We start from the raw sequence: 24,179 nt of genomic DNA, 5'->3' as shown, positions 1-24,179 counted from the left end.
CTGCATAAGGTTTGAGTGTGTGAAGCCCGGCGCCACCGGCCTCGGCCCCCAGCCCCAGCCCCGCCTCGCGGGTCCAGTCGTAGCCCCGCCCATACATTAAGCAGAAGCCCGCCCCTCCGTACTTCTGGCCGAGGCCCCGCCCCTCTCACGCACGACGGAGGCCCCGCCCACACGGCCCCTGCGTAACCGGCGTGGAGGCCCCGCCCACTCGTTCCCGGGGCGCCGTCTGGAGCCCGCGGTCCGGCCGCGGCATGTGGGCCTCGCTGGCCGGGCGGTGCGTCCGCGGGGCCGAGCTGCGGGCCCTGCCGGGTGTCGGGGGTGCTGCTTTCCTCCCGAGTCGCGCGCGGGGCTTGCACGGTTCCGCCGTCGTCTTCGGCTCGAAGAACTTGCTCAAGAAATTTGCCTGCAAAACCAAGTACGCATGGTGGGGGCGCGGGTCGGGGAGGAGGTACCTGCGGGCTCCGGCGCCGCGGGGACCGGGCCCGGGGCGGGGCAGTGTCCGGTGGGCGTGACCGCGGAGAGGAGCTGCTGTGCCCGGCCGGAAGCTAGATGCGGAAACTCGTCCTCTGCCCAACCACGCGAGCCCCAGGGAGGGTCGATCCCTAGTGGGCAGCAGCAGGTGGGAGCCCAGACTGTCTCCACGTAGTAATGGAGCTGGCGGCTCGAGACGGAGACCCGAGGAAAGACCTCCAGTCACCGCCAGAACGCAGGAAGTCGAGCTGTGGCTTGAAGAGTGACCCGGACTTCAAGCACCACAGGCGCCAAAAAATAAATAAATAAAATTGCCGGGTTCACACTCACCCTCCTGCCCCTTTTTTATACCACTTTGAAGTCTTCTGAGAGCATGTGGGGTAAAAGAAAAATCAACAAAATGGTACATCATTCATTTCTACTCTTGTCAGCAGAAATATAAAAAAAGAATAATTTCCTCCTTAAAGTGCCCTCTGCATGGTCTTGATTTGATGAACAATGCTCCCTCTTTCTTTTCTTTTTTGTGAGTCCTGGGGCTTGAACTCTGAGCCTGGGCGCTGTCCCTGAGCCCTTCAGCTCAAGGCTATCACCCTACCCTGGAGCCAAGCTCCACTTCGGTTTTCTTGAGGTTAATTGGAGATAAGAGTCTCTGGGCCTTTTGGTCTCGGGCTGGCTTTGAACCTTGATCCTCAGATCTCAGCCTCCTGAATAGGTAGGATTACAGGCGTGAGCCATCCGGCCCAACTGAACAATGCTTCTTCTATGTGGTCTTACTTTGATGAATCAAGTTTGCCTTGGTGGGGCGAGTGTGGCCTAGCAGTAGAGTGTTGCCTAGTATGTACAAAACCCTGGGTTCGATTCCTTGGTACCACATACACAGTAAAAGTTGGAAGTGGTGCTGTGGCTCAAGTGGTACAGCACTAGCCTTGAGGAAGCTCAAGACCCTACTGGACGTTGTATTCATAGCCTTGGCTTGCTAGGCAGATTCTCTGTTACTACTTGAACTGTGCCCCTAACCTTACATGCTTTAGTTCTTTTCCAGGTAGAGTCTTGGATTCTTGCCTGGAACTGGCCTCAGATTTCAATCCACCAAACCTGGACTATTGGTTTGAGTGACCACAAATCTCAATCCTCCAGACTCTGCCTCTAATCAGATAGGATGATAGGTGTGAGCCACAGGGCCTAATTTATTTCTGTTTGGAACTGTGTTTTTTTCCCTCTTCCCCCCCCCTTCTCTCCCCCTCTCCCTCTCTTTCCCTTCCTCCCTCCCTCCCTCCCCCTCCCTCTCCCTCCCTCTCTCTCTCCCTCCCTCTCCCTCCCTCTCTCTCCCCCTTCTCTCCCTCCCTCTCCCTCCTTTTCTTTTCTCCCTTCCCTCCCTCACTCCTTCCTTCCATCTCTCTCTCAGCTCTCTTCTACTTTCTCTCTTTTTCTCTTTATTGACCAACTCACCTCTCTCTCCCTCCTTCCTTCCTTCCTTTCTCTCTCTTCTTTTCTCTCTCTCTCTCTTCTTTCTTTCTTTCTTGCTTGCTTGCTTGCTTGCTGGTACTGGGCTGTGTATACCCATCTGCTTAGCATCTCTATACTATGTGTAAATGTCTAGAGTGCTGTATAATTTATTATGCCCTGGTATATTTTAGATCTAGCTTCCACATATAAAAGAGAGCATATGCTGTTTGTCTCTATGAGCATAGCCAGAATGTCCCAGGTTTATATGTACTCTTATCTCAGCCCTAAAATCAACCAGTTCTCCACAGAGCTCTGATTATTAGTAAGTGGTGTTGAAAGCCATAGTCTGAGAGCCAGGTGTGCTCTGTATACTGCCTTATTTAGGAATGGTTTTGTATGAAACCACTGTCTAGTATTTTATGTGGATCATTTAATCTCTTCATCTTACTGTCCCTCCCTCTCAGTAACAGACAGAGAAGAGGATTTTCCCTGTTACTTAACTTGTGCTATGGTGTACATATCAGAAACACCCTCTTGTGACTCCCTGTGAAACTGACTACTTGTTCAGCTAGGCAAAGTGCTTACATGCTGTTTGGAATATATGTTTTTGTTTTGTTTTGCCAGTCATGGAGATTGAACTCAGGGCCTGGGCATTGTCCCTGAGCTTCTTTTGCTCAAGGCTAGCACCCTACCACATGAGCCACAGTGCCACTTCCAGTTTTTTCTATTTACGTAGTAATGGAACCCTGGGCTTTGTGCATGGTAGGCAGACATTCTACTACTGAACTACATTTCTAGGTCAGAAGATATTTTTGGTGTTTGCCAGTCCAGGGTCTGAGCACTGTCCTTTGGTTTTCTCAAGACTAGAGCTCTACCACTTGAACCACAGCACAAGTGGTACAGCACAGCTTTTTCTATGTATGTGGTACCAAGGAATCGAACCTGGGTCTTCATGCATGCTAAGCAAGCACTCTATTACTGGGCTACACTCCCGGCCCAGGAAGATATGTTTAAAGGGCCTCTTTCTCTGACCTTGAGAGTGTAGATAAACTTTAAGTAAAAATTAATTTAAAACTCTCTTCTCTCCTACCCTCATATGCCCTGTTGTTTCTGTTAAATATCTGGGTTTCTTAGGCCCTAATGCCTCCTCCATTCTGAATCCTAGAATCACTCTATGTAACTCTTTCTTCCTAATTTACCACTGTTATCCTACTTAATTTTTGTTTTTCTACATAGAAAGAAGTTTTGGTATGAAGGTCCTTCTCTGGGGTCTCACCTGGTAAGTAATAAGCAACATCTATTACCTTTATAGTTGTGAGGTAGGAGGGAAAGTTAAAAGTTGGCAAGATTGTAGTGACCAAACTTTCCATTTCTAACCTTGTTGAGCTCTAGCGAGGTGCTACTGCAGCATGGATTTCAACACTTTCAGAGAAAAAAATAATATTAATGGTTTTCTTGAATGTTCTTTGACCAAATTCTAATATTTTAATGTATGGTCAGTTTTTAGTGTATGTGCCACAGGTGTTGATATGATACAAATGGTTTGGGATGTAACTTAATGGTAGAGTGTGAAAAAGGTCCTGAATTCAATCCCCAACATAGCAAAGAAAAATAAAAGGTTTCCAGAGTGAACTTTATGGTGTATAAATTACATGTTTTAAGGAAAAAAACAAAACAAAACAAAATAAAAAACCTAGGTTCCAGTGGCTTACATCTGTAATGCTAGCTACTCTCAAACCTGAGATTTGAGGATCACAGATCTAAGCCAGCCTGGGCAAAAGACTTTTTTTTTGTTGTTTGCCAGTCCAGGGCCTGCGCACTGTCCTTTGGTTTTCTCAACACTAGAGCTCTACCACTTGAACCACAGCACAAGTGGTACAGCACAGCTTTTTCTGTGTGATACCAAGGAGTCTTCATTCATGCTAAGCAAGCACTCTGCCACTGGGCTACACTCCCAGCCCAGGAAGTTATGTTTAAAGGGCCTCTCTGCCCTTGAAATTGTAGATAAACTTTAAGTAAAAATTAATTTAAAACTTTCTTCTCTCCTACCCTCATATGCCCTGTTGTTTCTATTAAATATCTGGGTTTCTTAGGCCCTAATGCCTCCTCCGTTCTGCATCCTTCTTTTTATGTGGAAAAACAAAAATTAAGACTTTTTTTTGACAGACTTGGGGCTTGAACTCTGGGCCTGGGTGCTGTCTATGAGCTCTCCAGCTCAAGGATAGCACTCTACTATTTTGAGCCACAGTGCCACTTCCAGTTTTCTGGTGGTTATTTGGCGATAAAAGTCTCATGGATGGCTGGGAGTTTGGCCTAGTGGTAAGAGTGCTTGCCTAGCATGCATGAAGACCTGGGTTGAATTCCTCTGTACCACATACATAGAAAAAGCCAGAAGTGGTGCTTTGCTCAAGTGGTAGACCTCTAGCCTTGAGAAAGCCCAAAGACAGTGCTCAGGCTCTTAGTTCAGTCCCCAGGACTGGCAAAAAAAAAGTCTTACGGACTTTTGTGCCAGGTTGACTTTGAATCACAATCCTTAAATCTCAGCCTCCTGAGTAGTTAAGATTACAGGTATGAGCCACCAGTGCCTAGGTGTGAGACTCTTACCTTCACTAAACTACTAAAAAGTCAGAAGTGGAGCTGTGGCTCAAGTAGTGTAGCACTAGTCTGAACATAAAAGCTCAAGGACACCACCCAGGACCAGAGTTTAAGCCCCAGGACCAGCATGTGCACACATGTGGGCACACACACACACACACACACACACACACACACAGTCACACAAAGTGAAAAAAATTCTAATTTTTGGTGGTTCACAATTATAGTCATAGCTGACATCTGAGGATTTGGTTCAAAGCCAGCCTAGGCAGACAGTCTGCAAAACCTTTATTTCCAGTTAAGCAGCAGGAAGCTGGAAGTAGAGGCATGACTCAAGTATAATAGGGTGTTAGCTATGAGTGAAAAAGCCAGGCAAGAGAGGAAGGCTCTGAATTCAAGCCATAGTACTGGCACATATACAAGCAAGCACACATATACACTTAAAACAATTAAATAAATTAAAAAGTAGCCAAATTAGCAGCACTTTTAGTATTGAAGTAAAATCTGGAAGGATCTGGTTCAGTGATTAGAAAGAAATGTCTGAGATTAGCATTTGTGTCTGTTGGTCTGTCAGCTGAGCTCTGCCCTGGTATCTACTGTAAGTCTTGAAGTTAGTCATAGAAATAATGCTGTCCTTGGTATGCTCTTATTAATGGAGACCCACAAGTCATCCAAGCTGGAATTTCTCACCAAGAAGACCTCAAAGAAGACCACCAAGGAAAACCATGTGCGTCTGAGGATCCTGAACGGCCTCCTTTTCCAAGTACTGAGCGATTTGCTGTGCACCCCTGAAGTAAGCCAGGAAGTGTATGACCTGAATGTGGAGCTCTCCAAGGTAGGTGACAGACCAGGCCTTTCAGTCTTGCCTCATCTTCTCACTGTCATGGTTTTCATTTGGGGCAACAGGAGTTATACCCAGTTCGATCATCTTAAGTCCTAGAGGACACCCATGTTGTGGTGCAGAGACATCCACCTTCCTTCTGTCCTGGTAGGGGACTTGGCATGTTGTCAGACACCTAGTCAGTGTCAAAATATGGCCTAGATTGTTAGAAGTCTAAGGATGTGCTGGGGTGTAGACATGCTGCCTTTAACCCAGCATTAAGACAGAGAGTCCCCCTACCTCTAAAACAGTTGAGGCAGACAGCAGACAGCATCATGGCAAAAGGATGTAGCCAATGTCCCATGGTCAGAGTTGCTGGCTAAACAGGTAATTGGTGGGACCTAGAGAGAAGGAGCAAGTTTATTTTACTCTCAGCCACGACATCTCAGCAGGTGGTGGTCCCTGGTGGGCCCCACAGAAATGGCACTCAGGCACAGAGAAACTGTGGTTTTTCATCTCAAGACCGTTATCTGTTTGAGAACCACTGCACACATACAGTGACCTATGGTCAGGGTGGGTCTCAGGTCTCCTCGACCACACATGAAGTGCCCTGTGTCTGGGTGGGTTTCAGGTCTCTCTGACTTCGGACTTCTCAGCCTGCCGTGTCTACTGGAAGGCAGGTCATTCTGCAGAGCAGAACAAGCACACAGAAGCGGTCCTACAGAGGAGCGCCGCATATATGAGGTGATGGTGCTGCTTTCTACAATTACTATTTTCTGCCTGAGAAACCTTAAGTTGCTCAGTTGTCTTTGTTGTAGGCATTCTTTTAAATTTTCTTATTAAAAATTTATCTTATTTTGTGTGTATGCTTGGCCTGGGCCTTGAACTCAGGGCCTGAGCACTGTCCTTGGGCTTTCTCAAAGCTAGAATTCTACCACTTGACCCACAGCACCACTTCTGGCTTTTTTTATGTATGTGGTACCAAGGAATCAAACCTGGGTCTTCATGCATACTAGATGAGCACTCTACCACTAGGCCAAACTTCTAGTACTTTAAGGAAAATTTTTGAAAGTTGTTTTTTTTTTGTTTTTGTTTTTGTTTTTGCCAGTTCTGGGGCTTGAACTCAGGTCCTGGGCACTGTGCTTGAGCTTTCTCAAGGCTCGCTAAGGACCACAGCACCACTTCTAGATTTTTCTGTGTATGTGGTACCAAGGAATCAAACCCAGGGCTTTGTGCATGGTAGGCAGGCACTCTACCACTAGGCCATACTCCCTACCCCTGAACTATTTTCTGGAATTTCAGAATATAATTTGCCTTTTCCCATAAAACATGATCTAGTCAGCAATAGGATGCAGATGCAATGATGAAACCCACCTACCTTCTACCAGGTAGGGCTCAGAGCATGTTCAGGTAGGCAAATCAAGCCACTGTTCTCAAATACTTTTTATAAAAGCATAGTTTATTAAGTGACAAAATTGTGGGGGTTTTTGGGGTTTTTTTGTTTTTTTGTTTTTGTTTTTTTTGCCAGTCCTGGACTTGCTCAGGGCCTGAGCACTGTCCTTGGGCTTTCTCAAAGGCTAGAGCTCTACCACTTGAGCCTCAGCACCACTTCCAGCTTTTTTCTATGTATGTGGTACCAAGGAATTGAACTCGGGTCGTTGTGCAGGCTAGACAAGCACTCTACCACTAGGCCAAACTCCTGGCCAAAATTGTGTTATTTTTTTAGTAGTAAATACTGAAAAGCACATAAACAAAATTACTTTGGGATTTTCAGTAACTTCTAAGTGCAAAGGAATTCTGAAAGCAATTTTGTTTTTTCTTTTTTTTTTTTGCCAGTCCTGGGCCTTAAACTCAGGGCCTGAGCACTGTCCTTGGGCTTTTTCAAGGTACTGAAGAATTAAACCCAGGGCTTCGTGTATATTAGGCATGTACTCTACCACTAGGGCTTTGCCTCTTGAGCCATATCACCACCTCTGGCTTTTTTTTTTCTTCTATGTATGTGGTACTGAGGAATCGAACTTGGGTCTTCGTGCATGCTAGGCAAGCACTCTACCACAAGGCCAAACTCCTGGCCCCAGCCAAACCTTTTATGTTGCAGAACTGTGTTGGTATATAGAACCAACTTGATTTTCTCTTCAGTTTCCAGATAGGAATCCAGCTTGACCGAGCAGTTCTTAGAGCTGGCACCACCTTCCTGCATAGGCTTCTCTCTGCTGTTCTTGCCCCCTTAATGTCTTATTCTGTCTTATTGGATAGTGCTTGGGGTCAGAACTATGCATGAGACTTCATCCAAAGAACTTGGAGGTCATTCTGAGTGCTGTCTTGTCCTCTCTGCATGGAGACCTTCTCTGGAGTAATCTTTGAGAATGTTTCATTATTAAAGAATGGTTAGTTTCATCTTTTACTGTTTAAAAAAATCAAGATAGCAAAGGATTTTCTTGAAGTATTGAAACAGCTGTGTCATTCTCTGATTTTCGGGCAGTCTGAAAATCTAACTAAGCTAAGTGTTCCCCTCTCAAGTCTTAATGTCACAGAGCATAGGTTTCAGGAAATGTATACCATGTGTAGTTTACCTCACAAGTATGTGTCACATAGCTGAGCTGGAAAAAGACTTTTTCTCCAGCATGTGCTGGTGTGAGGGTAGAGTTCAAGAAAGTGTCCACTGGGTTCCAGACAGGCTGTTAGCATCTAAATCCTACAGCTTCCACCCACTGAACTATCAGTGGTGCCCATGTTCTGACCAGATTGTTCATAAGGATCTTGGTTGCCCTGAAAGAATTAAGAACAAGCCAGGTGAGATGGTTCATCTACTCAAGAGGTGGAAGTAGGAATATCTGGAGTGTAAGACCAGACAAGGCAAAAGTTCTTCAGACCCTACCTCAGTAACAAAAGGAAAATACAGCCAGGTGCAGTGGCTCACATCTATAATCCCAGCTACTCAGGAGGCTGAGATCTGAGGATCAAGGTTCAAAGCCAGCCCGGGTACAAAAGGACCTGAGATTCTTAACTCCAATTAACGTCTAAAAAACGGGAAGTGGGGCTTGGCTCAACGGTAGGGCGGTAGCCTTGAGCTGAAGAGGTCAAGGGCGCCCAGGCTGAGTTCAAGCCCCATGACCCACAAAAAAAAAAAGGAAAATACAAAAAGTCACATATGTGTATGCATGTGTTTGTGTATGAGCAGCATGATTATAATTATGGGACTGTCCAGAAGAGAGAAGAAGAATAAGGGATGATGAATAATACTGAAATACATTGTGTCCATATATAGATAAGACTCCATAAGAAATTTTGTTGAAACAGGAAGGTAAGGGGAATAATAGGGGGGAGGGGTTAACCTAAATTATGTACATGTGTGAGATACCATTTCAAAACTCCTTTACATAATTAATATGCAATAAAAGTGAAAAATAAATGACAGGAAAGTAAGACAGGTTCTGTTGAGAGTTGGGTACCAGCAGTAGGGGAGAGAGAGCCAACAGACTATGAATAAGGTTGATGTACTTGTTTTTATGTGCATCAGTAAAAAAGAACAATGAGAATTGCAGAAATTGTTTTAAGAAGGGATAGTGTGAGAGAAAGATGGAGGGAATGAGTGTGGGAATATTGTATGTATGTGTAGGAATATCACGATGAGGGACTTGGAGTTTGGCCTAATGGTAGAGTGCTTGAAGACTTAGGTTCAATTCCTTGGTACCACATCCATAGAAAAAGCCAGAAGTGGTGCTGTGGCTCAAGTGGTAGAGTTCTAGCCTTGAGAAAGCCCAAGGACAGTGCTCAGGCCCTGAGTTCAAGCACAGGACTGGCAAAAAACAACAACAACAACAAAAAGCAGAAAGAAAGAAAGAAAGAAAGAAAGAAAGAAAGAAAGAAAGAAAGAAAGAAAGAAAGAAAGAAAGAAAGATCACAATGAAAAACAACAACAAAAACCCAAATACTTCTTTTGTGTGTGTGCTTGAACTCAAGGCCTGAGCACTGTCCTTAGGCTTTTTCTTCAAGACTAGCGGTCTGCCCCTTGAGCCACATCACCATTCTGGCTGTTCTATTTATGTGACACCAAGGAATTGAACCCTGGTCTTCGTACATGCTATGCAAGCTCTCTACCACTAGGCCAAACAGCAAGCCCACCGAATACTTTAAACCATACTGTTCTACCACTTGGACTCAAGTGGGGTTCAGTCTCAAATGTTGCAGATAAGTAAGTAAATAAGTGTCAGTGAAGTAGGTAAGTAAACAAATAGGTAAGCACAGTAATGATGACTGTACCCTTTTGTGATGTGGTAGTTTGAGAAAAGCTTTTATTTTAATGTTTTCCTGTCAGTAGTCTTCCTTTTCTTTCCCACTACACTTATTTTGCCTTTTAAAAAGAGATCTCACCAACCTTGAACTTCTGGGCTCAAGTGATCCACTTTCTTCTGCCTCCCTCCTGACTGAGAACACAGATGTGACACTGTATCCACTCCTTTTCACCTTTGAGTTGCGTGAGGAATGAGTCTGGCTTTCAGTATTATCAGTAGTGAGTTTTGTGTAGTTCGCATTGAGCACCTGTTCCTCTCTACTATATCTGTAAAACATGCATTCTCGGGGCCGGGAGTTTGGCCTAGTGGTAGAGTGCTTGCCTAGCATGCATGAAGACCCGGGTTCAATTCCTCGGTACTACATACATAGAGAAAAGCCAGAAGTGGTGCTGAGGCTCAAGGACTAGATCTGTAGCCTTGAGAAAGTCCCAGGACAATGCTCAGGCCCTAAGCTCAATCAAACCCACGACTGACAAACAAACAAACAACAAAAAAACCCATGTATTCTCTCTTAAGGCACCTGGTGATGTCCCAGCAGATACTCAAGAATGTGCCCCCAATAGTGTTTGTTCAAGACAGAAAAGACGCAGTTCTGGCCAAGGTAAGGCTTTTTTTGCTGTCTTTGGTGGTGGTGGTCATGGGGCTTGAACTCAGATCCTGGGTACTGTCCCTGAGCTTTTCTGCACAAGGCTACCACTTAGAGCCACAGCTCCACTCCCAGTTTTCTGGTAGTAAATTGGAGATAAGAGTCTCAAGAGATTTTCATGCCAAGCTTTGGTTTTGAACCACAATCCTCAGATCTCAGCCTCCTGAGCAGTTAGAATTACAGGTATGAGCCACCAGCGCCCAGTTTCAAGGTAAGGCTTTAAAGTAATTTTATGCATAAAAACTTACATTTACATTAATTTTAAGTCCCCAAAAGACAATATAGTTAAAATAGAAATAAACTTTCTATTAGCATACATTAATCGACCAAAGAAACTCACTTCTTTCTTTCTTTCTTCCTTTTTTTTTTTTTTTTTTTGGTCAGTCCTGGGGCCCAGGCACTGTCCCTAAGCTTCTTTTGCTCAAGGCTAGCACTCTACCACTTGAGCCACAGTGCTATTTCTAGCTTTTTCTGTTTTATGTGGTACTGAGGAATCAAACCCAGGGCTTCATGCATGCCTGTCAAGCACTGTACCACTATGCCATATCTCCTGTCCCAAAGGAGTTTCATTCAGGGGTGGGGGACATCCGGCTAGTGGGTCTGTAAGGGTAGCAGAATCATTTGTTACATGATGGAACAGATTTGTATGCTTCTCATTGTTAGTTGCCTGGGACCATCTGCTTATAATGATAATTTCATATGACCTATGAATAATATAATTGGCCAGATGGCCGTTGGCAGAAAAAAGGTTCCCCACTCTTCTCCCATAAGTACATACAGTATATTTTTAACAAGCTTTCTTCCTTTGTTATGTTCCCTTAGTGACCTTTCCTCGCTTCTCTTCCCTTTTCAAATAGTGCTTGGTGGATTCCACTGTTTTGTTTTGTTTTTTTTTTTTTGTTTGTTTGTTTTTTTGTGGCTCATGGGGCTTGAACTCTGGGCCTGGGTGCTGTCCCTAGGCTCTTCAGCTCAAGGCTACCACCCTATTCCTGGGCCTGGGCATTGTCCCTGAGCTCTTCAGCTAAAGGTTATTGCTCTACCCTGGAGCACTACCACTTCCCATTTTCTAGAGTTAAATTGGAAATAAGAGTCGCAGGTCCTTTTGTTTCCAGGCTGGCTTTGAACCTTGATCCTCAGATCTCAGCCTCTTGAGTAGCTAGGATTACAGGCATGAACCACTATGCCCGTCTATCCTTTTTTTGGATGGGTAGGGAGTGAGGTTCCAGTCTTGAGCCTTTAACTTAGAGTCTGGATGCTGTCCAAGATTAGTGCTCTACAGCTTGAGCCACAGCTGCACTTACAGTACTAGTTTTAAACTCAGAGCCTTATATTGCTAGGAAAAGGCTCTATATTGCTGAACCACATATTTTTAGTCTGAGTTTTTTTTTTTTCTCCCAGTCCTGGGCTTGAGCTCAGGGCCTGAGCACTGTCCTTGGACTTTCTCAAGGCTAGAGCTCTACCACTTGAGCCTCAGCACCACTTCCAGCTTTTTTCTATGTATGTGGTACTGAGGAATCGAACCCAAGTCTTCATGAATGCTAGGCAAGCACTCTACCATTAGGCCAAACTCCAAGCCTGAGTTTTGCTCTTTTTTGTTGGGGGTTAGGGGTGATCTTGGGGCTTGAACTCGACCTGGATGCTGTCCCTGACCTCTTGCTCAAGGTTAGTACTTTACTGCGTTAAGTCACAGTGCCACTTCCAATTTTCCTTCCTGGGCTAGCTTGGAATCCCAGTCCTCAGATCTCAGTCTCCTGAGCAGTTAGGGTTATAGGCAGGAGCCAACAGCACCTGTCTCCCTCATTATTTCTGAGACAGGGTCTAGCTTTCTACCTGGGTACTGCTTATGTGTGATCAACCTACATTAGGGTTCCGAATAGTTTAGGTAAGAGGTATGAAATTCTCCATGAAGCTTTTTGTTGAGAAAACAACCCTGAAAGTGTCACTGTGGCTCCAGGGATAGGGCAGTAAGCTGAGTTCAAGCCCCATGACCCCGCCCCCCCCAAAAAAAAGATTATTACAAAACTCCAGTAATATACTCCTCCAAATAAGATATCTGTAGTTATTGGGTTTATTTCTGGGTCTCTAAATTTCCAGGTCTTTTTTTTTTTTTTTACCATGCTATTATAATTTGAAGTCTCGTATTCTAATTCCAGTATTTCTCATTTTTCTCAGAATGGCTCTTTCAGGTCTTTTATGCTTCCATGTAATTTTTAGGATTGATTTTTCTATTGCTGTTAAGGATGATATTAGTTTTTTGTTTTTATTTTATTTTTTATTTTTGGACATTCATGGGGCTTGAACTCTGGGCCTGGGCGCTGTCCCTGAGCTTTCTCAAGGCTAGAGCTCTACCACTTGAGGCACTGTACCGCTTCTGGCTTTTTCTGTGTGTGTGGTCCCCAGGAACTGAACCCAGGGCTTTGTGCATGCTAACCAAGCACTCTGCCTCTAGGCAGACACTCCCAGCTGACATTAGAACTTTAATGATAATAACATTCAATGTATAGATTGCTTGAGGTATTATAGCACTTTTATGGTATTAATTCTACCAATCCATAAATATAGGGTGTCTTCTCATCTTTTGGTATCTTCTTCAATTTCTTTCTTTAATATTTTACAGTTTTTACTATAGAGCTCATTTGCCTCCTTTGTTTATTCCTAGGTATTTCATTATTTGTTTAAAGGCTGTTATGAATAGGACATAGGAGTGTTACCTAATATTTTTCACGACCTGTTCATGATTAATATGTAGGAAAAATACTTTATAGTATGTAAGAAAGGTACTTACCTTCCTCTTTCTGTTTTTGTTGTTGTTGTTGTGGGCCTTAAACTCTGGGCCTGGGCACTGTCCCTGAGCTCTTTAGCTCCAGGCTAATACTCTACCACTTTAGCCACAGCATCACTTCTGGTTTTCTGGTGGTTAATTGGAGATAAGAATCTCACAGACTTTCTTGCCCTGGCTGGCTTTGAATCATAATCCTCAGATCTCAACCTCCTGAGTAGCTAGGATTACAGGCGTGAGCTACTAGAGCCCAGTGGTACTTGCATTTATAGGTTAATTTTATAACCATATTGTGTTGATAAGAGCTAGAATTTTTTTTTTGTGGAATCTTTTTTTTTCCCCCAGTCATGAGGCTTGAACTCAAAGCCTGGGCACTGTCCTTGAGCACTTTTGCTCACAACTAACATTCTGCCACTTGAGCCACAGCAATACTTCCACCTTTTCTGTGTATGTGGTACCAAGGAATGGAACCCACGCTTGGTGCGTGCATGCTAAGCATGCACTCTACCACTAGGCCATACTCCTGCCCCCTGGTGGGATCTTTGGATAATCTTTTAAGCATAGGATTATATCTACAAACAGATAATCAGGCTTCTTACTTTAGTATTTGAATCCATTTTCTTTCTTTTACCTTATTGCTGTAGTTGAAAATTCCAGTTCTGTGTTAAAAGTGTCTTGTTCCTGACTTTAGAGGAAATGATTTTTATTTTTCCTCATTTAGTACAATATTGGTTATAGGTTTCTCATATATAGCTTTTATTGTGTTCAGATACATTTGTTTTACTCTAGTTTCTTGAGAGCTTTTATCATAAAAGGATGTTGAATTTTGAAATGATTGTATATATTTTGTATCCTTAATACTCATGAGCTGGGTTAAATTTGCTCATTTGTGTATATTGAACCATCTTTACATCCCTAAATGAAACTGACTTGATTATGGTGTATAAACTTTTTAATGTACTGTTGAATCTGGTTGAAAAGTTCTATTAAGAATTTTCACATCTATGTACACTAAGGAAATTAGTCTATAATTTTTTTGTGTGTGTTATGTCTTTGTTGGGTTTTGGTCATAGGGTAAGACTGGTACCTGGATGAGTCACATGCAGCCTCATAGAATGAGTTTGGTACTGTTCCTTCTTGTGTAACTTTTGGAATAGAGAAACATTGGTATGCATTCTTTAAAGGTCCAGTGTAATTCAGCAGTGAATAACCCCATTAAATAATTTTAACCATACATAATCTGTAAACATACATACTATATACTACCTTCACATATAATCATACTCAATATGAATATCCACCACAACAATTCAAATAATGCTTGAAAATAAGATTGTCCCTGATATGTAACTACAACCTTCACATTAAACATATCCTTGTCCAGATGGCTATCCCCTACTACTTTTTTTTTGCCATTCCTGGGCTTGAGCTCAAGGCCTGAGCCCTGTCCTTGGACTTTCTCAAGGCTAGAGCTCTACCACTTGAGCCTCAGCACCACTTCCAGCTTTTTTCTATGTATGTGGTACCAAGGAATCAAATCCGGGTCTTCATGCATACTAGGTGAGCACTCTACCACTAGGCCAAACTCGAGGCCTCCCCTGCTACTTTTTGCCACTTAATCTACCATCCTCCATGAAACCATCTTCTGCCCACCAGTACTTCCCTTCTTGTTCTTAGAGCCCATGAACCTGGCATCTGGTTCTTACCTCAAAGCCGTATATCCTAAAATTGTCCACTTGTTCCTCTTCAGTAAGACATCTCAATGGATTAATCAGCCCATGATCAACGTAACTACTCTGTCATGCCTCTGGTATTTTTGTTTCTTAATATTTAGGATGTTGTGACTCAGCTAAGCTGTCAAGGCTTGGTCCCAGTCAATTGATCTGTAGCTGGACTTAAACCTAATATCCTCTAACCACTTACAAACAAGCTACAATTTATGCATGCTTTGAGGACATGAAAAAAGTAACTTCATGATTTTATCTCAATCCATTTAATATAATTAACAACCCCCCCATCCCCTGCCTATATGCACCCTATCTTGCCAAACCCCCAAAACAAGAATTATTATACATACATATTTTAGGAGTTCTACTAAATCTTAAACATATTAACCATTATGTCAAGTTTAAACATATTCAAAGTAGTAAACTTCATATAAAATTAATATATCAGAAACTTTTTAACAACCTACATTTCCTAAACCCACTAGGGTTAATGTAGCTTATAAACAAAGCAAGGCACTGAAAATGCCTAGAAAAAATTAATAATTCCATAAGCATATTAAAGGTTTTGGTCCTAGCCTTTGTATTTGCTGTCAGTAAATTTACGCATGCAAATATCTGTACACCAGTGAGATTTGCCCCAAGTCTCTCTACCATAGCAGAAATAAAGGAGCAGGTATAAAGCACACAACATCTTATAGCCAAAAACACCACATTGAACCACACCCTGTACAGGCTACAATAGTGACAAAAATTAAGCAATAAACGAAAGTTTGAATAAGTTATACTGATATAACTTACTTGCTAAATTTTGTGCTAGCCACTGCTGTCATACGATTAACCCAAGTTAATACAATGTAGTGCAAAGAGTGCTAAAGAATATAATCTAAGTAAAGCTAAAACTTCACTAAGCTGTAAAAAGCCCTAATGTGAAAACACCCAATGAAAGTAATTTTATTAATCTGCAGCACTAAAGCTGTAGCACAAACTGGGATTGGATATGCCACTATGTTTAACCTTAAACATAAGTGTAGAACAAATGTATTTGCCAAAGAACTACAAGCAGCAGCTCAAAGCTAAAAGGACTAGGTGGTGCTTTATGTCCATCTAGAGGAGCCTGTTCTGTAATCGATGAACCCCAATTTATCTCACCACTTCTTATTAAGTCAGCCTATATTCTGCCATCTTCAGCAAACCCTTAAAAGCTTTGCAAGTGGATGAATCTAGAGCGAATCATGTTGAGTGAGACAAGTCAAGACCAAAGGAACAAAAGGCTCATGGTATCGTTAATATGTGGCTATTAGATCCAAACAGTACAAGAGCGAGGACTCGATATTTGCATACTCAATGCTATGGACATGGTATTGGAAATATAAACATAACTACATAAAAACATATCACTCTATAGACATACTGTTTTAATTCATAAATTAATATGTATCTATGATATACAAACCCTTAGCCTAATTTTTATTATGTTCTAAAAACTAAGTGCCAGTGTTTGTATATTGAGATTCCCTTCTTGAACATTCGTTTTTTAAACATGTCATTTGAAATATGATGTAAAAGCCAATGTTAATAAATTCTTTAATAAAAAAAGCTTTTCAAGTAAGCACAGTCATTGATAAAACAGAAAAGTTAAATCAAGATGTAGTCAATGACGTGGAATGCAATGACTACATTTTCCTTAAACAGAACATTCATGAATGCCTATATGAAATCTATATTATAAAGGATGATTTAACAGTAAATGAAAAATAGAGACTTTAATTGAATAGACTAAGGAAGCACACACACCGCCTGTCACCTTCCTCAATATTTAAAAAATATACCATTTATTAATTACTTATTACATGAGAATAAGAGGCAATAAGTCATAACAAGGTAAGTGTACTGGAAAATGCACTTAGAATAGTCAGAGTATAACTTACGAAAAGCATCTGACTTACACTCAGAAGATTTCAGATCTTCGAATGCTTTGAACTGTCTCATAGCCTACAAAACCTCAAACATAAATATATTTAATAATCTAAATCATTTACCTTGAATACTAGTTTAGGTGATAGAAAATCCACAAAATTAGAGCCATAGAAAAAAATACCACAAGGGAAAGATGAAAGATTAATAAAAGTTAAACAAAGCAAAGATTAGTTCCTTTACATTTTGCATAATTAACCAGAAATAAAAGCATTTGACTAAAAGCATTTAAGTCAAGCACCCTGAAATCAGACGAGCTACCTTCTAATAGCACAGAGGGCCAACTCATCCATGTAGCAAAATAGTGAGAAGATTTGAAGGTGTAAGTGAAAAGCCTATCGAGCCTGATGATAGCTGGTTGTCCAGCAAAGAACTTATGTTCTGTTTAAAACTTACTAATAAAAAAACTAATAAATGGGGCCGGGAGTTTGGCCTAGTGGTAGAGTGCTTGCCTAGCATGTACAAAGACCTGGGTTCCATTCCTCAGTGCCACATACATAGAAAAAAGCCTGAAGTGGTGCTGTGGCTCAAGTGGTAAAGCTTCAGCCTTGAGAAAGCCCCAGGCCATGAGTTCAAACTCCATGGCTGGCAAAAAAAAAAGTAATAAGATTTATAAATTTCCTAGCATAAGTTTATATCAGAGCAAATAATTCACTGATAGCACTAAATTTTTTTTTTTTTTTTTTGCCAGTCCTGGGCTTGAGCTCAGGGCCTGAGCACTGTCCTTGGACTTTCTCAAGGCTAGAGCTCTACCACTTGAGCCTCAGTACCACTTCTGGCTTTTTTCTATGTATGTGGTACCGAGGAATTGAACCCGGGTCTTCATGCATGCTAGGCAAGCACTTTAACCACTAGGCCAACCTCCCGGCCCCTAAAATATTATAATTAATCTCTTAACTAAATATAGCTTTATATGTTAACCCAACACAGGAATGCTATAATGGAAAGATTAAAAAATATAAGAGGAGCTCAGCAAACACAAACCCCACCTGTTTACAAAAAACATCATCTTTAGCGTACAAGTATAAGAGACCCCACCTTCCCAGTGACCAATGTGAAGTGGCTAAGGTATCCTGACTGTGCACAGGCAGCATAAATCACTTTTAGGGACTTGTATGAATGGCACAATAAGGGTTTAACTGTCTCTTACATTTGATCAATTAAATTGATGGAAAATTATGAAATAAGATGAGAAGACCTTATGGAGCTTAAATTAAAATTCTAATATCCTAATATTATCAGTCAACAAGAGCTAACAATCAGAGAGCTAGAATCTAAATTTTGGTTGGGGTGACCTTGGAACAAAAATAAACCTCTGAAAGACTTTTATTAAGACCTACAAGCTAACATTATATGAAGTCTTATTTGACCCAGATTGTCAGATCAGTGGACTAAATTACCCTAGAGTTAACAGCTCAGTCTTATTAAAGAGTCCATATTGGGCCAGGAACATGGCCTAATGGTAGAGTGCTTGCCTACCATACAGGAAGATTCAGGTTCAATTTCTAAGCACCACATACATAGAAAAGCCAGAAGGGGTGCCATGGCTCAAGTGGTAGAGCGCTAGCTTTGAGAAAGCACAAAGACAGTGTTCAAAAAAGAGTTCATATCGATAAGATATACAATCTCGATGTTGGATCAGGATATCTTAATGGTGCAACAGCTATTAAAGGTTCATTTGTTCAATGATCCTATATGATCTGAGTTCAGACCGGAGAAATCCAGGTCAGTTTCTGTCACTGGATTTTTCCTAGTACGAAAGGATAAGAAAAATAAGGCCTACTTCCCTAAAGTACCTTACCACAAAATACATAATATTAGATAGTATTATAAGCCTACCCCAAGAAAGGGTTTGTTGAGGTGGAAGACCCAGGTAATTACATAAGACTTAAAACTTTATAACCAGAGGTTCATATCTTCTCCTTAATAGAAGAATTAATTTTATTTATTTTGTTATAGATCTGTTACATGGTTTACATCAGTTTGTGTAGATCAAGTGCATGTAGACATTTATCCATGTTCTTGATTTCCCAGTGTATTAGAATGAACTTTAGATCCTTTGAATTTAATCAGTATGTGTTGTACTATCCCCTTTTTCATCTCTTTATTTTATTAATATGGGCCTTCTTTCTCTTCTGTTTGGTTATATTGGCTGTCAATCTGCTTTTTATTCTCAAAAAGCCAAGTTTTTGTTTAATTGATTTTTATTTATTTATTTATTTTTGGTGGTGGCTTGAACTCAAGGTCTCATATTCTTTTTTTTTTTTTTTGTCAGTCCTGGGCTTGAGCTCAGGGCCTGAGCACTGTCCTTAGACTTTCTCAAGGCTAGAGCTCTACCACTTGAGCCTCAGCACCACTTCCGACTTTTTTCTATGTATGTGGTACCGAGGAATCGAACCCGGGTCTTCATGCATGCTAGGCAAGCACTTTAACCACTAGGCCAAACTCCCGGCCCCAAGGTCTCATATTCTTACCCAGCTTGTTCTTTCGTGGCAGAGAGAGAGAAAGAGAGCAAGAGAGAGGAGAGAATCATTAAGCTATTATTTAAGATTTTTTTTAATGTCAGTGCTTATATTTATAAACTTGCCTCCAGCACTGCCTTTGCTATATCCTAGAAATTCTGATAAATTGTTTTTCATTTTCATTAGATTCTAGGAGTTGTCCTTATTATTTCCAAAATGATCTGCTGGTTGTTCAGCAACTAGCCTCTCACATTGTTTTTTGGTTTTTTTAATTTTTTGTTTTTTGGGGTTTTTTTGGCCAGTCCTGGGCTTGAGCTCAGGGCCTGAGCCCTGTCCTTGGACTTTCTCAAGGCTAGAGCTCTACCACTTGAACCTCACCACCACTTTTTCCGGCTTTTTTCTATGTATGTGGTACTGAGGAATGAAACTCGGGCAATCGTGCATGCTAGGCAAGCACTCCACCACTAGGCCAAACTCCCGGCCCCTCTAACATCGTTTTTTTAAGAGATCTTTAGCCAGTGGGTTCTCACCTATAATTCTAGCTACTCAGGAGGCTGAGATCTGAGGATCACAGAAGCCAGCCAGCAGAAAAGTCCCCTGTGAGACTTTTTTATCTCCAATTAATCACTCAAAAACTAGAGCTGGATCTGTGGCTCAAAATGGTAGAGCACTAGCCTCGAGCAAAAGAGTTTAGAAACAGCACCCAGGCCCTGAGTTCAAGCCCCAGGATAGGCAAAAAGGAAAAGAAAAGAAAACGAATTTGGATTAGCCAGGCGCTGGTGGCTTATGCCTGTAATTTTAGCTACTCAAGAGCCTGAGATCTGAGGATCGTTGTTCAAAGCCAGATTAGGCAGGAAAGTCCATAAGACTCTCATCTCCAATTAACCACCAGAAAACTGGAGGTGGTGCTGTGGCTCAGTGATAGAGTGCTAGCCTTGAGCTGAAGAGCTCAGGGACAGTGCCCAGGCCCAGAGTTCAAGCCCCATGATGGACCCCCCCGCAAAAAAAGTAAAACAAAAGCAAAACTTTAATTTACCAAAAGTCATGTTGGGTGTGGTGGCTCGTGCCTGAAATCCTAGCTACTCAGGAGGCTGAGATCTGAAGATCAAGGTTCAAAATCAGCCCGGGCACAAATGGACCTGAGACTCTTATCTCTAATATGCCTCTAGAAAACAGGAAGTGGGGCTTGGCTCAAGGGTAGGGTGGTAGCCTTGAGCTGCAGAGCTCAGGGACAGCGCCCAGGCTGAGTTTAAGCCCCATCACCCACAAAATTTTTTTTTAATTTGCCAAAAATCATCAAATAGTGTGTGCAATGTTATAGGTAAGTAACTGTTGTTCACTAGAAGATTTTGTATGATTGAGCTACACAGAAGAAATGTATCTAATTTGACTTGTCTTTTGTTAGTTATTGCACAGGTAGCTCTGAAACGTGAAGGAATGGCAATCCTGTTGGTGGGGGATTGTTGGGAGCCAGAGTGGAATCAAACTGTACCTTGACTTGCATCAGACAATGGCTTTATTGTCTTATTGTTTTCTGGCCCTATTCTATGTAAATGACCTGAGATTTACCATATGAATGTAACACCTGGAGGTTCCCGGGGTCTGGAGGAGGGAAGAAGCGGGAGTGAAAAATAAACGGGGCAGTCTTTACCTGGACTGCGGACATCCCTGACCCGGTGTGTCTGTCTCTCTTCTATTTCTTCCTAGTCCTTGCCCCCTATTTCAGGAACCCCAATCTGCGAACCCTGGTTTGCTGCCGGTTGGCCCCGGCAAGGGATTTCACCATCTAGAAAGATCAGAGGAATGTAGTACCATTAAGCTCCGGGCATGCAGTTCAGCTCTGGTGCTTAAGGCCACTCCTTGTGGCTGCCCTAGGGAATGGGTTGAACTATCTCCTCAGAACTGCCTGTGGTTCTTTCTGTCTCTGGGAAATGATGTCCCACGTGTTTCCTTGGTGCTTTCTAGAGGTAGTCATGAGGCGAGAAGCATAGACCATATTTCAAGAGAACCACTGCTGCTCATAATTCTGAGTTGTAGGTTCTTGCCTGGTAGGGTATTTCCAGGTCCTGTGGCCACAGCTGGACCAGGTGGGAGGCTGTGACACCAGTGCCGACTGCTGCTTCACAGCAGGAGCCAGAGGCTTACTGCCCTGTGCTTCCTTTTCAGGTGGATCAATTACTGGCAGAAGCTGACTTTGGACCCCCAGATGAAAAGGACAGTTTGGCGCAAGATGATTTGAGGTAAGGCCTGTGGACATATTTATATTTCCAAAGGTCGATATCTAGATGGGAAATTGCCCTGTGCTTTGGCAGCTGTGTGAGTTGTGCTCCCACTAGCATGCCTTGCCCCCTTAGTATTTGTTCCTGGGTCTTGTAGTTATCTACACAGAGTAGCTATGGCCATCTAGCCACATGAACACAGCATCTGCTCTGTGGGCCCCCAGTATGGCTTGCTGTGACTCAAAGTATTTCTATCAAGTGTTTGTACATTTGTGAGCACCAGCAGTAATATCTGGTTATAGACCATGCTGTGCTGAGAGGGAAGTGTTGACCATTCCTCTAGCGCATTGTTGCTAGGTGGAGTTAGGCAGGAGGAGGTGGAAATGCCAGCGGGCACAGATGTGCCTCTGAGGTTTCTGTGAGGTATTTGCGGAGGGGACCCTACTCCAGGTAAGGCATACCCTGGCCTCCAGGTAAGGCATCTCCTGGGTAGTGCAGCATTCACCCCTGGCACTTGTCAGAGCCCACATGGCCACTTGGAAGTCTGAAATCCAGTCAGTGTGCTGGTGCCAAATTGAAGGCCCTGTACTGCATCTAGCCTGGCTTATCCCGCACCAGCAGTAAGCTAGTACAGGGAGGGTATGTCAGGTTACCAACCTAGGGTCATAAGATCTTCCAGAACCGAGTTCAGAGGGTCAGAGGGTGACAGCTGTGCTCAGTCATGGTGGATTGAGCCAGGTGACTGCACTGAGCCCCACCTGTGAGTCTCTTTAGCTGCTGTGTGCTGGTAGGCTCAAATGAGGGGAGCATGGGCAAGCTGAATGGCTGCACTGAGCTGTACTTCCCACTGGTTCAGATGCTGGAGAAGAAAAGCTGAGGTTAACCTTCGCACGTCGTAGTGTCCAGTCTCCCTCAGATCATGTTCAGGAGTGTGCACATGAGGGTGATGTAGTATTTTGGGCAGCAGCGCCCTGGTATGAACCTTGGCTCTTGGCTTAGTGTAAAGGCTTCTCTTCTCTCACAGGAATCCTGGTTCCCTGCCACCATACAATGCTCAGGTACCTGCCGTGCAATCACATCTGGGTGGGATCGATCATGAGGCACTCAACAAGAAAATAATGGAGTACAAACGGCAGAAAGAAAAAGGACTCAGGGGAGTGACATTAGTGCCACCGCTTCTGGACCAGCAGCAGGTGGCTGGGCTGACACAGCTGGTGAGGAGGAAAAAGAAGTCCCTGCCCTGCCAAGACCGGGATGCCTTGCCTAGAAGTGAGGAGGAAGAGGAGAAGGAGAGTGCAAAGGGCACTCCAGGGTGTGGGTGCTAAGCCCTGGAAGCAGAGGAGGATATAGGGGCACAGGAAAGAGGTGGTGGATCACAGCAGGCTTCACGGTGGCAGAAGATGTAGGGAGTGCCTCTGTTGCTACCTGTGCCTGAGAAACATTTGTGCAAGGTGTGTGGTCTACATCAGAGACAGCCAGGGAGGTGAAGCTCTCAATAGTGGTGTTGGTTTTTCTGCTCAACATTCAGATCTTTACTGTATATTTAAATACAGTTTGCAACCAAAGCTCACAGTTGATTTGTTTCTCTACATACTTAATACTTTATTAAAAAGGAAGGAAGGGAGGGAGGAAGGGAAAGGAGGCAGAGAGAGAGAGAGAGAGAGAGAGAGAGAGAGAGAGAGAGAGAGAGAGAGAGATAGAGATAGAGATAGAAGTGGTCCGCTTGTCACCAAGATTGTCACAAACTGACTGGTCTCTTTAGCACAAGTGTGCTACACTTCTGCCTTCTGACTGAGGCTGAGTGAGTTGGGTGGTTTCTTGGGTGACTGATGTTGGATTAACTCTGAAGGATTCACAACACTACCTGGTACCACTGTCCACCTGGTGCTTTTTCTAAAATCCACCCAAATGTCTGACAGACTAGCTTTTTGTTCTAAGGAATGTGTGACTCCCAGACCTGAGAATGAACAGTGGCTAAATTCCTTTCATCAGTTCTGAGGTAAGAACTCCTAGTACCAGAGAAAAAAACATGATCTACCTTGTAAATTATGTCATTTTTGTTTCAAACAACAAAATCATCCACAAAGGGTGCAAAAATTGAAAAATTGGCTTCTCAACCATGGAATGGATGAATATTTGTTTGTGATGTTGGCTGAAATAAGAACATAGCATGCCACCCTGCTTCCTGTCAGTTAGGAATATGTGCTGAGTTGAAACTCTAATTGTTCTTTGCTTATACCTTCAAATGATTGGAAGTGCCACAATGACAACTCCCAGTGACAACATGCAACTGTTACGAGATCTGACAACTACTAGTGACAGCCAGGCTGTGACATCTACCCTAACCCCAGGATAACTCTGTCTGTGGAGACCATCTTTTCAAAATGAGGTCAATCCTACTATTTGGGGGGATGTGAATTTGGGGGATATGTGTTCTGTGGATTGCTGAGGTGGAGATGCATAGCACATGCCTCTATCCAAAAGGTAGTCTGTGTGTGTGTCTGTGTCTGTGTGTGTGTGTGTGCCTGTGTGTGTCTGTGTGTCTGTGTCGATGGTGGGGCTTGAACTCTGGGCCCGGGTGTTGTTCCTGAGCTTTTCAGCTCAAGGCTACCACCTTACCACTTGAGTCACAGTGCCACTTCTGGTTTCCTAGTGATTAATTGGAAATAAGTGTCTCATTGACTTTAGTGCCCAGGCTGGCTTTGAACTGTAGTCCTCAGATCTCAGCCTCCTGAGGCTCCTGAG

The 24,179-nt window shown here is 43.0% G+C and overlaps 1 protein-coding gene across 1 annotated transcript; it reads left to right on the top strand.

Annotated features, from left to right (window-relative positions):
- Nucleotides 1-220: 220 nt before the first annotated feature.
- Rbfa (ribosome binding factor A) lies at nt 221-22,999 on the top strand. The gene is made up of 7 exons (XM_090352933.1): nt 221-415; nt 3,154-3,196; nt 5,171-5,347; nt 5,964-6,076; nt 10,144-10,228; nt 21,382-21,455; nt 22,459-22,999. Exons 1-7 carry the CDS (start codon nt 252-254, stop codon nt 22,757-22,759), a joined length of 957 nt encoding a protein of 318 aa, XP_090209059.1. The 5' UTR covers nt 221-251; the 3' UTR covers nt 22,760-22,999.
- The last annotated feature ends 1,180 nt before the right edge of the window (nt 23,000-24,179 follow it).

Source organism: Megascapheus bottae, chromosome 19 (genome assembly GCF_031878675.1).
Source record: "Megascapheus bottae isolate mThoBot1 chromosome 19, mThoBot2.hap1, whole genome shotgun sequence".
NCBI lineage: Eukaryota > Metazoa > Chordata > Mammalia > Rodentia > Geomyidae > Megascapheus > Megascapheus bottae.
This window is presented reverse-complemented; position numbering and strand designations above follow the sequence as displayed.